This window comes from Calidris pugnax, unplaced genomic scaffold (assembly GCF_001431845.1).
Source record: "Calidris pugnax isolate Ruff unplaced genomic scaffold, ASM143184v1 scaffold70, whole genome shotgun sequence".
Lineage (NCBI taxonomy): Eukaryota > Metazoa > Chordata > Aves > Charadriiformes > Scolopacidae > Calidris > Calidris pugnax.
This window is the reverse complement of record NW_015090862.1, coordinates 9162927-9179073: the sequence shown is the minus strand read 5'-3', so window position 1 is coordinate 9179073 and position 16147 is coordinate 9162927. Positions and strand designations below refer to the sequence as shown.

Below are 16147 nucleotides of genomic sequence, written 5' to 3'. Positions count from 1 at the left end.
CTTGCACATAGGCCGGAGCCAAAGACACCCGTAGAGCTGCTCAGAATGTTATTTTTTTTAGTTGAACTGAGCCAGGATTCTGGGACAGCGGTATCCTTACTGTCAGAGTGAGAAATAGTTATCATATTAGGCTCTCTGCATGGCAGAGACATCCAGGCTCACTTATGGTGTGGTAAAAATGAGTACATCAGATACAAGCCTTTGTATGTAAAAACCCAGACTTTACTTTAAAATGCATGCTTATCCTTTGTAGGATAGTAGAAGCTAAATTTTGTGTTTGCTCTCAGTCTAGCATTGTTTCCTAGATTTTTCTTTTATACAATTGAAATAAATAGCTTCAAGAGTCCTCTTAATTATCTTCACTGAATTATAAGAGCACAATGACTAAAAACATCCCATTTTCTAATATTGAGCTAAAAAACAGAGAAGCAATTCCTGTTTAAAATATTTGGGATACCTGGAAATGAGGCTTATGCATATTAAATGCAGACTTGTCTATGTTTTTTCGCTCTATCCCATCCACATAGTTACGTTTCTCAGTTTGTGGATGTGCTCACTAGAAGTGGTGAGGTCGAAGGACAATTGGGCTTTCTTCACTGGGCTCTTAAGTGCAGAACGGTATGTGCCAAGGGTGGTGGGTGGCTTGGGAAGGCTGCCCATCATGTGCGGTAGCTGTTAGCTGCTGCGTCCCACTGGGATCTGGACCTTCCCTTCATGGTTCTGCCTTGCATGCTTCTCCTTGGAGGAGGGGGTAAGGCACCAGAGCAGCAAAAGGAGGTGCTTTCTGTGTCAACCTCTAATTTGTGCAGTAAGTACCTGGCTTCTGTCATCTAGGTGGGGAGAGACATTGGAAGGCCATGTGGTCCAGCATCTGCTCAGAGCAGGGTGAACTTAAATCAGGTTGCTCCTGGCCATGTCCACTCAGTTTTGGAGTACCTCTAACAATGAATATTCTTGATTCAGTGATGATTAAGTTGAATGAAGCTCCTACGGAGTCAGCAGAACTGGGCCACTCCAGTCTTTTAGCATTTACTCTAGGATGCTGAGGAGCTTAGAAAGGTACATAAAGCTGTTTTACAGCAAACGGTACAGATCTGATTATGTGTCTCTGGAAAACAACTACTAAAAGTTATTCCTCTTCACGTTCTGGAACCTTAGCTACTATTTCTTAGTGTGTTGGTTGTATTCAGGCTTTGACAACCACACTTTTAAGACCAGGCTACCATTTTTTCAGGTGCAGTTTGTAATTCTTTTTAACTACCAGTGCAAGCATGGAATCACTACTCCAATTCTATGTGGAAACGTTCAGGAAATAATTCTGGGTACAGTTTTAGGGGGACTTGGTGTTACCCACGTAAGAAGAAAATCGGCAAAGGCTTCTCTAAAAATAACCGTTGGCTGATGAAGTTGCTTTAAATTGTATCTCTTCTGCCAGAAAATTGGGTCCCTACATTATGTTAAACATATGTTAGCCGCTGCAGCCAAATAGTTAATAGAAGTCCTTCATTAAACATTTTCTTGTAAGGAAGAAAAGTAAAAAGTGAATTGAGGGAAGGATTAGAAACCTTCCCTGGTATCCCTGGATCTCAGTTCAGCTGTAGCTGGTGATCAGCTGTCTCTCTTACCCTCTCAGCCACTCTCTGCCCTCTCTGTCTGGCCTCTCCATCTAATTTATTTGAGACCCACGCTTTGGGTTTGATTCAGCCTGGGTTACGCCAGTGTTGGCCGGTGCATGGCAGTGCTGCTGACAAAATTTCCGCCTGAAGCCTTGCTCACAGCAATGCCAGAAACTTTTCCTCCCGTGGGAGCTGCAGATGGGCAACACTTTCTTCGGGAGAGGGCTGTAATTTCCTCAAGGGGTCACAGGCAGGGCAGAGACGGGATATACAGAATTAGCACACCCCCTGGGCAGGCTGCAGCCTGGGGCTCTGGCTGTGGCTCTGTTGGGCCCTGGAGAGAACAGTCACCATGCTGGAGGTGCCCCCGCTGTTCCTGGGCTGGGTGGTGTTCCCTGTTGCCAGCTTTGCACAGGGCTTTTGAACACCTTGTTCTCTTCTCTGGCTGTCACACACTGTCACTGCCTGGTTATATCTGATGAGAAGGCACTGCTAAGCTTAGCCTGATTTGGTTCCCATCATTTTATGTCTGTGCACCTGCTCCACAGATCCCCCCCCTTAGTTGCTGGGTAATCACGTGCAATTTGGGAGCCAGGCAGCTGCCTGTCCTTGCTGAGATGGGGCATCGGGAGCAGGGGTAGCGAGGGAGGGATGGGATGTGTTGGTCCTTTCCGTGAGACGATGTTGCCTCGTGGAGAAAGGAAAGCATCTATTTGAGAGTGGGCGACAGGCAGAGGCTGTGCTGCAGCCCCAGCCCGGGGGTAGCACGGTGCTGAGCTGGGGCAGGACCACCTGTGCTGATGCTGCAGTCCTGCCCGGGCTCCATCCCCACATGGGTGAAAAGGACAGACAAAGCTTTACTTTATAATGAAGGTTCCCCACGGTTCTTCCTGAAGAAGAATATTTTCTAGTTTGCATGCAGATGCTGTCAGACAAACCTATCGCTCTCAAGCCTTAGTTATCAGAATTTGCAGATTAGCTTTTTTTTTTTCTCTGATGTTCTAACACTTTTCTAGTTGATGACTAACGTCTTTTGATAATTACTCATTTTGCTACTGAATTTGTACTTGCATATCATGAATCAAAGACATAATTTCTTGTTTATTTTGGACATACTTGATGAAACTCTGGGCATCAGTCATGCTGTCTCTCAGCACCATACCATTACAGAAATGCTTTCATACTTCACAAATTCAGAAGTGACTCTAAAATAAAGTGAAAGACTCATCTTTTTTAAATTGCAATGGCAACAGCTTTGTTCCTGCGATGCTCTCTCCTTCTTCTGCATTTTGGAGTGAAAGGAGGTGGACATGCTTTGGCAGGGGGATTGGACTAGAGGACATCCAGAGGTCCCTTCCAACCCAACCCCGTATCATTCTGTGAAGGTGCTGTGGGCCACATGGGTAGCTTGGGCTATATAGATGCAGTTTTCCTTATTTTACCATTACAAATTTTATAGCTGAACTCTGTTTGTAGTGCTGTTCAGGAAAACAGTTTTATAAGAATGTAAAATGCTTCTTTAGTATTCATAGCATATAATATCAGCAGGAAAATATGGTCTATTAAACACAACAGCAGGCAACTGTTTAAAGTAACGATAGAGCCTTTTTGATTGATGAATTTGATTGATGCTTTCCATGATTTTACATGAGGTAAATTGTTATTCCCTTGAATATTTTATTTATTTATTTATGAGGATTTATTGCTCTACTGTCTGATCAATTCATAAATGTAAATGAATTTAACCTTCAAAATTAATTCTTTTTAAAGACATTTTACATATAGGCAAAAGGAAAGAACACTCCCTCCCTCTCAAAGAAGTAGCATTCTGACTTTAATATAGGTTCCTTTTATAAGCTAGACAGCAGCTTTCTGACTAAAAAGTGTTCCACTGGAAAATGCACTTGTTAGGCTCAAACTGTTCCATGGAAGTACAGTTTGATGACTACTATTTTTTTTTTTTTTTTAAAAGCTAAGCACACCGCGTCCAAGTTGGAGCTTTTTGGGTGTACAGCTTAGCCTACCTTGTGGACAGCCTCAAGGCTTCTGGGGTCCCTGACTTCATGGTTGCTGGCAAATCTAGATTTTCCAGAGCCCCATTTTGGAAACAGATTTTAAAAATCGGGTTTCCCCGTGGCACAAAAATCTGCTCCTGACTCTTAACTTGGACCAGATGGTCCCCAAAGCCGTGTACTTGCTGAAACTGAAATTTGACAGAGCACCTAAACATCACTTTATGGTCAGCTGTTTACAGATTCTTCCCAACCCAGATCGGAAATGGGTGGTTTATGCCTGTAGGTTGTAGCAGGTAGCAACAAACTCATTCTGTCTGTCTTAATAAGTTCCATTATTTCTTCTGACTGGAGAAGGTGAAAAGCAATCTCGCTTGTCTGCTTGCCAGTCTTACTTGGCAGATGATCGTGGAGCAACATTTGGCATTGATGAAGAGGGAACTCTAGGAAAGTTACATGGTTATAGCCCTGCAGGGAAGTAGCTGACATTACTAAAACTGAATACATTGGAATTATATGAATAAGATTTTGAGCCTGTAACACCAGTTGCAGGAAGAGAAGAGGGCCCTGCAACAAGTCCAATTGTGTTGCTCACATTCACTTTGGCTACTGCTTTGTAATTAGCCAGAACCAGTGGAAGCTAAGGTAGTGGTTCCTTCAGCTTAAGTACTTTCTGGCCAAGCACTTAATGAAAAGACTGGGCGTCACCGGAGCTGGTGTAATCAGAATACTTGAAATTGCTTTAACAATGCAGATTCCTAAATAAATGCAGTATAAAAGTCTTGTTAGTTGAAAATGTGCATAAATAAATGTTTGTATATATTGAAATTGTTTGTCTTTAGTTGCTTCACCATATGAGGTAACTGTTGTTTACTTAGATATTGCAATACTGGGGATGAAGAACTTTCTGAAAGACCAAGGACAAAATAATAATAGAAAACCCTTCCTAAAACAATAAACACTTCAAATCTGTCTCTAATCTGTATACAGTATTTTAATAAGGCAGTTTCTAGGAAGTACTGGTTTATAGCTAGCTTTAGTTGCATTAATCCATTGAGTAATTGCTCACAATATTAATAGAGATTGTGAGTTTTCCTCTGATAAGATAAAGTGTATAACAAAAGGAGACACATTTTACCATTTTCGAAGCTGTTCTTACTAGCTTTCTTGCATGGATAGATGCATTAAATAAACAGGACAAGTTAGATTGGAAAAAAAAAACCATGTTGTCTGTGAAGGGCATAGAACCGTTCCACCTTTTCTATTTTTACCAATAAAATGATGATAGGAATAGTGTCATGTCCTGTCAGTTTTCGCTGTAAACTCTAGTGATATAGTTATTTGAAAGGCTAAATATAGAATCATTTAGGTTGGAAAATATCCTTGGGATCATTGAATCCAACCATCTACCCTACTCTACAAAGTTCTCCCCTATGGATGAGAGGAATGTGTTAGAAAGAAAAATTCCTATGGATCCATCATTTAAGAAGTGCAGTAGCCCTTCCTGTTCACTTCACAGGGCTCTGTCTCTCTACATGCACCCACATCCTTGATTTTTTTTGATAGGAATTCATTTTTACTAATGAAGCATTTACATATTTTGGCTCGTTTATTTGGCTAATGTCATGGTTGGCATGTTTCACTCCTACATAGTTTTGCTTATGGGCAAAACAGGGAACAGTGTTAGTGCTTTAAAGTGGAGAAAGCTACATGAAGCTTAAAAATTCCCATTTAAAGAGCACTAAATTTCCTCTGTGTTCACAAATGATTATGGATGTGATCCTTCATCTTGTATTTAAGTTGAAGTTTTGCTCAAAACCCCTGTGTGCGACTTTTTCCAGATATGGAGTGATATGAGACAAGGTTTGCTCATTCTATTGCTGTTGTTCAGATGTTACTGATTTGATTTTGTGTTTATAACATAATCTTCAATTTGTTGAAGTGTACATTACCTAAAAAACCCCAACAAACAAAGGCATACAGTTCTACTAAAAACGTGCAACACTTCTAGATTTAATTATTGAAATGTATATTGCAATGATTTACTTTTTCCTTTTTTATGCCTCTACTTTTAAAACATATTTCTGAGTAAAAATAAGAATTTGTCCTTTTTTTTCCCCAGGCCAAATGTGTGTGGATCACGTTACAATGCTTACTGTTGCCCTGGATGGAAAACTTTACCTGGTGGAAACCAATGCATAGTCCGTAAGTTAATCTAGTTATGTGTTACGACTGAGGTTTATCTTTGTCCCTCAATGTCAGGGTATTTTTAATTGTGTACCAGAACTGAAATACGTTTCTGTATGGTTTCAATAGCAACTATACATCATTTCTTTACCATTTTAAATATATGAAGCTAATATACAAAGCTTTGTGGGCTACAATACAGTGATGTGATACCAATATTTAACAAAGGATTAATCTCATCCACATGTTCTGTTTAAGCCTGTGGTAGAGGGATCCAAGGGGTGTGTGGACTCTCAGGAGCGAGTAGCTATGGAGTATGTTAATCTATTTAAGTAAATGGCAGGAGGCAACAGCATCGGGCCAGCAAGTACATTTGCTCTCCTTGTTTGGACCATATCCCTGAAATATCTATGGAGGAATATAAATATATACATACATACATCATAGTGCTGTATGTGTATCCATGTGTAATGGTACAGTGTACCAGCAATAACTGTTAAAGGCGCTGACTAAGGCTGATAAAACCCTCTCCAGAGATACTGAGGCAACGTGCTGTCAGATGGGAAGTACTACACTTGTGTGTGTCTGGGGCAAAAATAAAGGGAGCATTGCAGTGCTGCCTCAATGCCATCCTTCCTCCAAGAACAGTCTGATAAAATGGACCACAGGTTTGCTTTTCCAATGAAATCTCCCTATATCTTGTGTGGCCTGTGGCGTGTTCCCAGACCTTCTTATAAGAGATGGTGAAGGTCTAGATTTTAGCTGTCCCCTATAGAGATGCAGATGAACAGGAGGAACTGTTTTGGAATCTGTTGTATGCAGTTTAATTAGTTTGTACATATTTATGTTATGGTGCTGAATGATTTTTTTTTTTTTGTCAGGTGTTTTTTATGTGTTTGGGATTTTTAAAGCACATTTTAAAGACATTTGTGTTTTCTTTGTAGCAATCTGCAGACATTCCTGTGGGGATGGATTTTGCTCTAGACCAAACATGTGCACATGCCCGAATGGTCAGATAGCCCCCTCCTGTGGTTCAAAATCAAGTAAGTATTTCTTCTGTATCTTTGATATTGCTCTTTTGAGTCTGTGAACCTACTAAGGTATGTAAGATAGTTCAGCGGTCAATATTTAAGACAAATAACCTCTGAGTCACCAGACATACTTTTACCACAGGAAAGTATAGCCTTCTATGATGAACCTGAAGAATGACTCAGAGACTAGCTATTGGGGACGCTCTTTTTTGCCAAGTTAAAACCAAGTTAGTTTTATTGGAAGGTATATTTACTTGCCAGTTTGTAACACTAATTCCAGTCTTCCTTGCTTTCTGGAAAATACCTTATCTCTATTCAATGCTAGACGTGCACACAAGTACAACAGAAAAGTTCTAATGATAGAGAGGTGACTGTTGACAATTGGCTTTGTAATTCTGCTCTCATTTTAGGAGTTACTAAGCCAGATGCTATGCTTTATTTTACATACATAGGCCGACAAGTTTTATAGTATTTCCTTGCCACGCTTATTGCATATCTTCTGAATCCAGTATTGCTGACCTTATTCAGGTGCTACTTCTGTAGGTGCAAATGCTTTGGAAATGGAACTTTTCAGAGAGCTGGCTCTTCCTAGAAATATTTGGCTTTCAGGTTTTCAAGGAAGGTTCCCCAGATCCAGAAAAAAAAAAAAGTAAATCCAGAAAGTAAAATAAAATTCATTCAACAAACCAGACAGCTCAATGGCTAAACATAAATAAAGTATCTGATATGAAATAGGATTTTGCTTGAGATAATATCTCAGTTGGTATCTGAGATGCCAGCTGTAATCTCCAATCCACCCTCTTTTGAGTATGGTGCTTGTCTCTTAGAATGTAGATGATTTTGGTTTTTTTATATAAAATGTGACGTTTCTGGAAAGAATTCTAGAGGAAACTAGTTCCCATAAATGCTCATAACTGTCTGAACAAATATATTAACTGAAGTCAGTGGAGGATGTACTCAGCAGAGATCCGTAATACTAGGAAAAGTGATCATCCTTTTAATTCTGTGTATCTTTTCAGATTCGGTGTGTGGTCTCCTTTGCCCCTGTATTTTTTACGTTGCCATTTGTTTTTTTTTCTTTCCTCATTGATAAGAGTTTTCCCACATAATTGACCACTTCAGCTTGTGGCTTTAGCATCCTTTTCATGCAATAACAGTAGAAAAACAATAACAACTGTGGAATGTAATGGAATGGCATGTACTAAAATGGTAAATATTGTTCTTTGTAGTTCAACCCCTTTCTCAGGCTCCTGTGATGTCTGTTAGGGAGAGGCCAGCGTGAGGAGGGTTTGGAGCTATGGAGCTCCCAGAGAGTGCTGCAAGGAGGCAGGGTGCAAAGTGCTGCATAAATATGTGTGGTGGATTGTTCCTGCCTCGCTTTGCAGCTACTGTTTTACCAGGTGCATATGCCTTAATCCTATAAGCCAGTGAAGGAAAGTATGACCTTCTCCAGAGTCCCCATCAGGGTACAGAAGGAGAGATATATCCCTACATCTGTTACATGATTTGGCACCTTTGTAAAAGACAGGAATGAGTGGGCCTTAGTATTACCTCATTTTTTTTCTCAGGCCACACTGAACTATTCTATGAGTCAAGACTTAAAAGAAAAATAGAATAGTTCTTTTTCTGAACTATTCTGCCATTGATCTCCGTAGTTTTAGCTTTCATTGGAGTTGCACAGATAAATGGGTCCAAAAGGACTTTACTGCAGTTTTTAATCAAGCAGCTTCTAAAATTTTTATGATATAGCTGTTTTGGTTGTTGACATTTACTTCTCCTAGATATGAATATTCTACTACTAATAAGCTTTAATCAGTGCTTACATTATATTCCTTAAATTGCCACATAGATTTGCCTGCTTTTAAATGTTGCTTTTCTGTATACAGTATAACGCTTTACAAATAGAATTAGCAGTTGGCTTACAAAGATATCGTTTATATCTTATTTAATCAGTGCAATAATTTAAGATATGTTTTGTGCCTGTAGTCATGTCACCTTTATTTAGCAAAACAAACCAGTTCTAAAAGCAAAAGTGTCTTGAGTTGTTGTAGAGAGAAAAGACTTTACTGCCTCTGTGTGCTCTTGTGTAATAACGTTTATGAGCCGGCACCTCATTAGGATTTACAGAACATACACTTTCTGTAAGTCATTTGCTCTGTTGGCACTGTAGACAAAAAGCTATGAATATGTATTTACACAATAGCCCACAATGAATTAGATCTGCTATTAGGAAACAAACATAAACATAAAAAATACTGTTTGACATCAAAGGGTTACTGTCAATTCCCATTAGTAACAGTTAATATTTTGTCAGAATATGCATTCATAAAACCATATTTTAATTATATGGTTTAACAAATAAAAAACCTCTTATACTAAAATAATAAAAAAAAAATCAAAGGTAAATAATACAAGTTTGTAACATCCAAAATGCAAATAACAAATAGGAGTGTAAGTACCAGGATTTCTCAGGATTAAATGTATGATTTCTGTGTATGGGAAGTGTCTTGAGTTGTCTTTTGGATGTTTTAAACTATGTCTGTCTTTAGTACCTAAGGAATCAGTAGTTTTATGACATGGAAAAAAGGCACAGGTTTTATAACATGGAAAACCATAGGCAGAAACTGAATTCACGGTAGCTCTTACAGACTGGTTGTCTGCTGGGGTCAAATAATTAATGCAGATTGGAAAGTGTGTGGGTTGGAAAGCAAAACAAAGCTTTCAACTGACCAGGTCAGTTGTTGGGAGTTTTCTGATTACGAGTCAAGTTTAGGAATGTGATTAGTGGTTGTAAAGATCAACCGGTGGTTTTCTCGGCAGGGATTTTTGTGACATCAATGAACTTGTTGGTAGAATAGTGGTTATTTCTGTGTAATTAGTGAATTTTTGGGCATGCTTACAGTAGGCTTGGAGATAAGATCGCCAGGTGTGGAGGCATCCCCCGGCCAGCTCTGATGTGTGGGTAGCTCTGAGGTTGTAGGGGTGATGTTCTACACCACGTGCTGCCCCAGCTCTGTGGTGGCTGCTCCACTGCTACCTCCCGCACCACCTGGGCCGTGGCTGCTTTGTGCTGCAGACACCATCCTGCCATGTTGTTGGAGTTGCTGCTCTGCCCCTGTGGAAGCCGGGGGGCAAGTGAGGAGGAGAAGGAGGAGGATGGTCTCTCCTTCAGCATCAGGCACCCCCAGCTGTCCCCAGGGTCAGGTGTGTCTTTGAGCTCAGCCAGTGGTTTTGCTTCCAACCTCTTTTAGTCAGAATGGCTTGGGCCGGCCTGGACAGGGAAGGCATTTGCTGACAGGGCTGTCTCTGAAGGGAGGGAGCCATGGCAGAGGCAGCGAGAGCTGTGGGGTGGGGTGGTCCTTGGGGTTGTGTGGGAGATGTCTGTTCAATGGCAGTAAAACCTGGAGCTCAGCCCCTTCCCTTATACCCTGCTGCTCTCAGAGGTGTTAAAAGGTTTTGAATTTTAAACGTTTCCAGAGTTTTCAAGGCTGCTGTGGGTTTTCTTAGCACGCCCCGCAGGGCTGCAGGCCCGTGTCCCATCCCGGCGCTAGCTGCCATCTCTCCCCTGAGTCAGTCACTCGACAGAGAAAGCACGCTGAGCATCTGGGATGCGATGAGGCCGTCATTCCTTGTTTACAGCTCCTGGCAGGCAAAGCCCTGCGTCATGCACGGCTGGGGTTGGGAGCGTTTCCTCGGCAGTGGCACAAGGAGGGGAGAGGCAGCCTCTCTCCCCGGTGCCCGCTGGCTGGCCCTGCAGGCTGCCCTTGGCCAGCGGTGCTGGGCGAGCAGCAATCCCGGCTCCCCCACCTGAGGATCACAGGCCCTCACGTCTTTTTGGTTTGGGATGGCAGAGCAGACGGCGTATGTGTTACCTTTTGGCTGCTTGGGGAGCTCCCAAATGTTCCATAAGCGGTTGTGGTGTGATCGTGCTCTTGGTGCGATGAAGTCTTTACTCGGTTTTGTTGAGAATTTATTAAGACAGACAGGACCTTGTTATACTTAAGCATGCAGCTTGTTGTTTCACGTTGATAAAGAAGGCAAACATTGCCCACACACAAAGCGCCCGTGGATGTGTTTGGTCCTGCTGGCTCTTTTGCAGGTTTATAAAGCTGTGTTCCTGCAGTTATTCCTGTCTTGACCTCAGAAGTTTCCAGCCCAGGCTGTTTACAGATTGGGCCCAAAAGAGTACAATAATTGACTAAAAGCAACAATTTATTAATGTTGTTAACACTTCCTGTGTGTGCCAAGGTAAAGCAAAGCTACATGCGTGGCTTTACCAGCCTTCTGGTAATTCCTGTGCTTTTTGCTTGAGTCTCTGTCAGTGTGATACCTTGGAACAGGTTATTTCATTTATTGGAATATCTCTGCTGACATGAATGGAATTGCTGATGTAGCTGAGAAGAGAGACTCTGGACCTGCATTAATATGCTACTTTTAAAAAATGCAATCTTAAAATCGTAATCTGAGCTCCAGGCAGCCTTCACATGTTTCTATAAACTTTTGGAAGGGTAATAATTTCAGAATAGTCTGTATGATTTTGGAAATACTGTTTTCAGTATTCCCTCAAAAAAGAGCAGAAAATAAATAATTAGTTTTCCAATTTTATTTCACTGATTTTCTTGCATGGTAATAAGGAAAAAAGCTCATAGATTTGAATGGCTCATTTCAATAAAGATGTCTGGGTGTCCCAGCAGTCTCCCATAATGATTTTAGTTTAAAAAGCAGGAAGAAATATTTTACCTTGGAAAAGTTCCTTTAAGAAGCAGTAAGACAAATTATGGAAACTTTGTGTGTGTGTTATGTGTAAAACCACTCCTTATCCCAAAATGGGGAAATATACTTCACTTTTACTTGAACAAATAATATGAAAATCATCATATAAGCTACTGTTAACCTTTTTATCTCGAATGTAGTTCAAACTATTTAAATGGCTTTGGTCTTCATGTGGGAATGGAAATTAGCTCTTGGCATAGCTTGCTCTAATTGAAATCAGTTTGTGGTTTTTAAGTTCCTTCCCTGCTTGACAGATGATATCATTTCCTATGCTTTTTGTAATCCCCTCTGTTTTTCTAAGATTGTATAAAGCTAAGTTGAACTACACATTTTAAAGTAACTATACACCTTTTTCTGACCTACTTAGGACCTTGTCCAAAAATCTTCACCAGATATTCACTCTGTATTTGCAGACAATTTTACTTTTTGTTGAGGAATGTCAGTACATTTTTGTTGCCTGAAGTATGTCCAAAGTAAAACAAAGATGTATCGTAACTAATAGAAACATAAGAAATGTAAGATACAGTTTTTACTTTTGTAATTGAAGAATTAAGAGTACTAGTGTTTTAAATGCTAGATTGTTTTAAACCCTTTCTCTAATTGCGTGTTTAACTTCTGTGGATTCATATTGTTATAGAAGGCAATACAGTTAAAAATTATTATTTCTACTTGAAAATAAAAAAAAATTCCATTCACATACTTCTGAACTGTAAAAAGCCAAATGATGCTTAAGGGCTTTGTACAACAGGAAAAATGCAGTGGTTGGCAGGGCACCTGTTTGCAACAGGCTTTGGCAGGACATGCGATTTCTGTTTTTCAATCCTGAGTATTTCAGACAGCGTGGTGTAGGTATCCAGTGCTCCATCACAGTCTGCTGAAATGCTGATCTGACTGTAATCCTTTCTGGGGAGGAGCCTTTCATGTGGTTCCCGTTAAGAGGGAAACCATTCCCTGGCTGCTTACTGGGGTGCCTGCCCCGGACCACAGTTGTGTTAGACAGTGAGACCTGTAAGGAGGACGTCACTTCATTGGGAGGTCTGCCCACTTCTCTATGCCCAGTGAAGATCCTGACATACTTCAAGTTTTTTCTAACCTCTAGTTGAAAAGTGTATTTGTCCTTATTACTAGAAAAATGCAGCACAGACTTTTATGCATTGCTGGCCTGGGACTTAAGTGCCATGTTAATCGTTATAAATGGTGGGGCTGCAGCTCCCCTGCCTCTGCTCCTTGCAGGGAAAGGTGTTGGCTGTGGGGAAATGCTGTCCATGAGCTCTGCAGCACCCAAGCACAGCAGCTGGCAGTAGCTTTACCTGGAGATGGGGTGAGCTCACAGATGGCACACACAAAAATTTTTCTATTAGTTTTCTTTTTCATGCAAGAAGTCCTATCTGGGCAGATCAGCTTCTGGTGTTGCGTGTTGGCAGAACCAGGCTGTCAGGAGCTTCCTTATGTGCTTCCCTTCAATACTCCCCCCACTGCCTAGATGATAAGACTCCTTTCTTATTGATGGTCTTTTCTCATGATTGCAAACTAGGAGACAAATTCTGTAGATTTATAAATAAGGATGGTATCAAATTCTTGCACCATGTCCTATATTCCTTCGGAACCATAAATCAGTATTGCTTTCTCTGCTGCCATTTTAAGTGTCTGCCCAAAGATATGCATCAGTGGTTTCTGACACTGGTTTCTAGTTCATAGAATCAATCCTTAAAAAAATATCTCTTAGTAGATGGGTAGGTGTTTCTGACTGGTTTGATTTAACTGAGGAAAAACTTTTTTTCCTTTCAAGTACAACACTGTAACATCCGGTGCATGAACGGAGGTAGCTGCAGTGATGACCATTGCCTCTGTCAGAAAGGATATACAGGAACACACTGTGGACAGCGTAAGTACAATTTGTTCATGTAGGTACTTCACACAGTTAAATAATTCTGGGATGTGTGGACTGGGCACCCTTTAAGACTAAATTTCAACTAATGTTGAGCTTGTTTTTGATCAGGTACGGTGGAATTTTTCAGGAAAACACATGACTGAGTAATGAATGCTGAGTGAATTCTTTGTGATCACAACTATTAAAATAAACATCATCTGAATTCATAATAATTGGATATAACTTGATCCTGTAGTTCTCACACTACCATAATTCCCATTGACCTCCAGGGCTTTCCACTCACTAGAGCAATAGGCCATACATTTAGAATTTACATGGGATTCAGTTTTCAGGGGTTTTTTAGACAAAATTAAGCCTTTTAATACAAAGCCTTATTTTAATTTCAGGGGTCTGCTTCAGACTTAGCTAGTATGCTTTAGGAATTTTCCTCATTTTGATGTTTTCTTACTAGAGTTGATTGACATATTTTTGATTTCCTCAATCAATCCTGAGCCAACAGCATTCCTGGATCCGCTGGTTGAAATCTCTCCCAAACTGACTCTGGTGGTCTCTTGTTCTTCTTGGCTGGAATGCTGTGAAGAAACTCAAATAAGGATGTAGACACTGCTTTTAACCAAGGCTGTCATGTTGCTATCTAGTGAACTATTGGTCTGATGGAGAAAATGTGTTTAGCTCGTTTAATGAAAACCTTTTGTGCTCTGTCAAAATCAATGGCACACTTAACATGAACTTCAGTGGGACCAGGAATTTACCCTAATAATCTGGAAGAGGATCACATGGTGAAAGGATTAAGAATTGTATTTCTGCCTTTTCTGTGAAATATCAGGTGGATAAAAGAGGATAAATGGAAACCTTCTTTTACTGAAGCGAATAGCAAAGAATAACATTACTAAATGAGCATCAAATTGTATTTAAAACACCTTTTTTCATGTGAATATTGTATTTCCTGATTATTTTTGAGAGTTACTGCTTTTGGAGTTTATTATGAGGAAAACTGGGTTCTGAATCTAGTGACAGCATCAGACAGGGGAAGAATATCTTGGATTAACTTAGTCAAAATAGATATTGATTATATTCTGCTATCCTAGTTGATAGCATGAATTATTTAACATCAGCAAACAGCCTTTTAATACTGGATTGTTTTTCTGTTATGGTAGAGGAACAAATACATTTTAAAATTTGCTTCTGAATAGGGAAAATTTTTAGGATTTATAGACGAATTTTTCTTTGGCACCTTCTATGTGCAATCTCTACTATTTCAGTGTTTCTTTGTTGGAAATTTGAAAGAGATGTTATTTTGAAGTTATGGAATTGTGTAGCTATCCCAAAGAGAAAGGCTCTGAGAGGTCAGAAAAGCTGTGATTGTTGCTGTGTTTATATTATGCCCCCTTGAAAATATGAATTCATGGTGCTAATGAGGCCAGGAAATAGAAGATCAGAAGTAGATTCTGGAAAATAAAGTATCCTGTCCTGTTATGTTTACCATTTTTATCAGTTTATCTGAGCTGGTCAAGTACACACCTCCATATCTGTCTGGAAATAGCTCAATGAAGATTACTTTTGCCTTCCCTTTGATACAGCTGTCTGTGAAAATGGATGTCTGAATGGAGGGAGATGCGTGGCTCCAAACCGATGTGCTTGCACGTATGGCTTTACTGGACCCCAGTGTGAAAGAGGTATGTGCCCTAAAACAGTGGAAAAAAAAGTATGTTCTAACTTGCTTGATAGTAACTAAAAATACTTAAATAGTAATATGAAATAAAATATTTAAATAGTAATCTTTTATTGCTGTCTATGAATAAGGTAAAATAGAATTAACCTTGTAGAATGCAACATAAGGAAGCTTTACTGAAAGGGAAACTGTTATTGTTAGTTTCAAGACTGAAAATAATTTTTAAGTAACATTTTCAGCAATATGTGAGCTTCATGAGGATAGAGGCCAGGATGAAACACACGTGTAACTGATTAAGGCCTTTCTTTTGTTTACTTTTTTGCTATGAAAACACTCTGATGGAAGAGATGGCAAATAAAAAATATTGATAAGGGGTTTTACTCAAACTACAGTTTCTAAGTCATCAGAAAAGCTCTTTGTATCTCTCATACAGTTGCTTACCAATGATAAGCAGCATCTTGCCTCTGTCTTTGGCATGTTTTATTTTGGCAGAGTTTATTCAATTCTTTCCATTCTGTCAAGTTTTATTGTTATCAATTTTAGCTTTTTATTTGTGTATCCACAGTGATAATCACAGCTGTTTCCACTTGAAAACACAGCTATACCAACTGTCTTATCTGGTGTATGGATTTTTTTTCAGGGTTATTAAACCAATTAAATGGTTCATTTGAGAGAGATATAGTGAACAATGTGTAGGTATAATCCTTCTGTTGAGTTTTCTAATATTAAAAATAAAACATTTTAATTTGTTAGAATCTGTTATCAATTGATCTGGTTAGTTGGAAATTCATACATAATACTCATTCAATGGGTTGAATTACATATCTATGAACCTGGGACAGAATAGACATTAATAACCTGATTTTGTGCTTGCATGTAGGGGATGTACTTAGCACATGAAATTTCTGTCAGTGAGTTTGTCGGGTGATCACTGCAGTCGGTGCTGCACCTGCAGGAATGGGTGG

At 39.8% G+C, this 16147-nt stretch overlaps 1 protein-coding gene across 2 annotated transcripts in view; it reads left to right on the top strand.

The window, feature by feature from the left end:
* The window catches only part of FBN1 (fibrillin 1), a 153327-nt gene that overhangs the window by 9390 nt on the left and 127790 nt on the right, over positions 1-16147 (top strand). For both annotated transcript variants that reach the window (XM_014944426.1, XM_014944427.1), the window contains exons 3-6: positions 5751-5833; positions 6760-6858; positions 13409-13504; positions 15091-15186. In XM_014944426.1, the coding sequence (XP_014799912.1) occupies positions 5751-5833; positions 6760-6858; positions 13409-13504; positions 15091-15186 (374 nt within the window). The remainder of the gene's footprint in view (positions 1-5750; positions 5834-6759; positions 6859-13408; positions 13505-15090; positions 15187-16147) is intronic.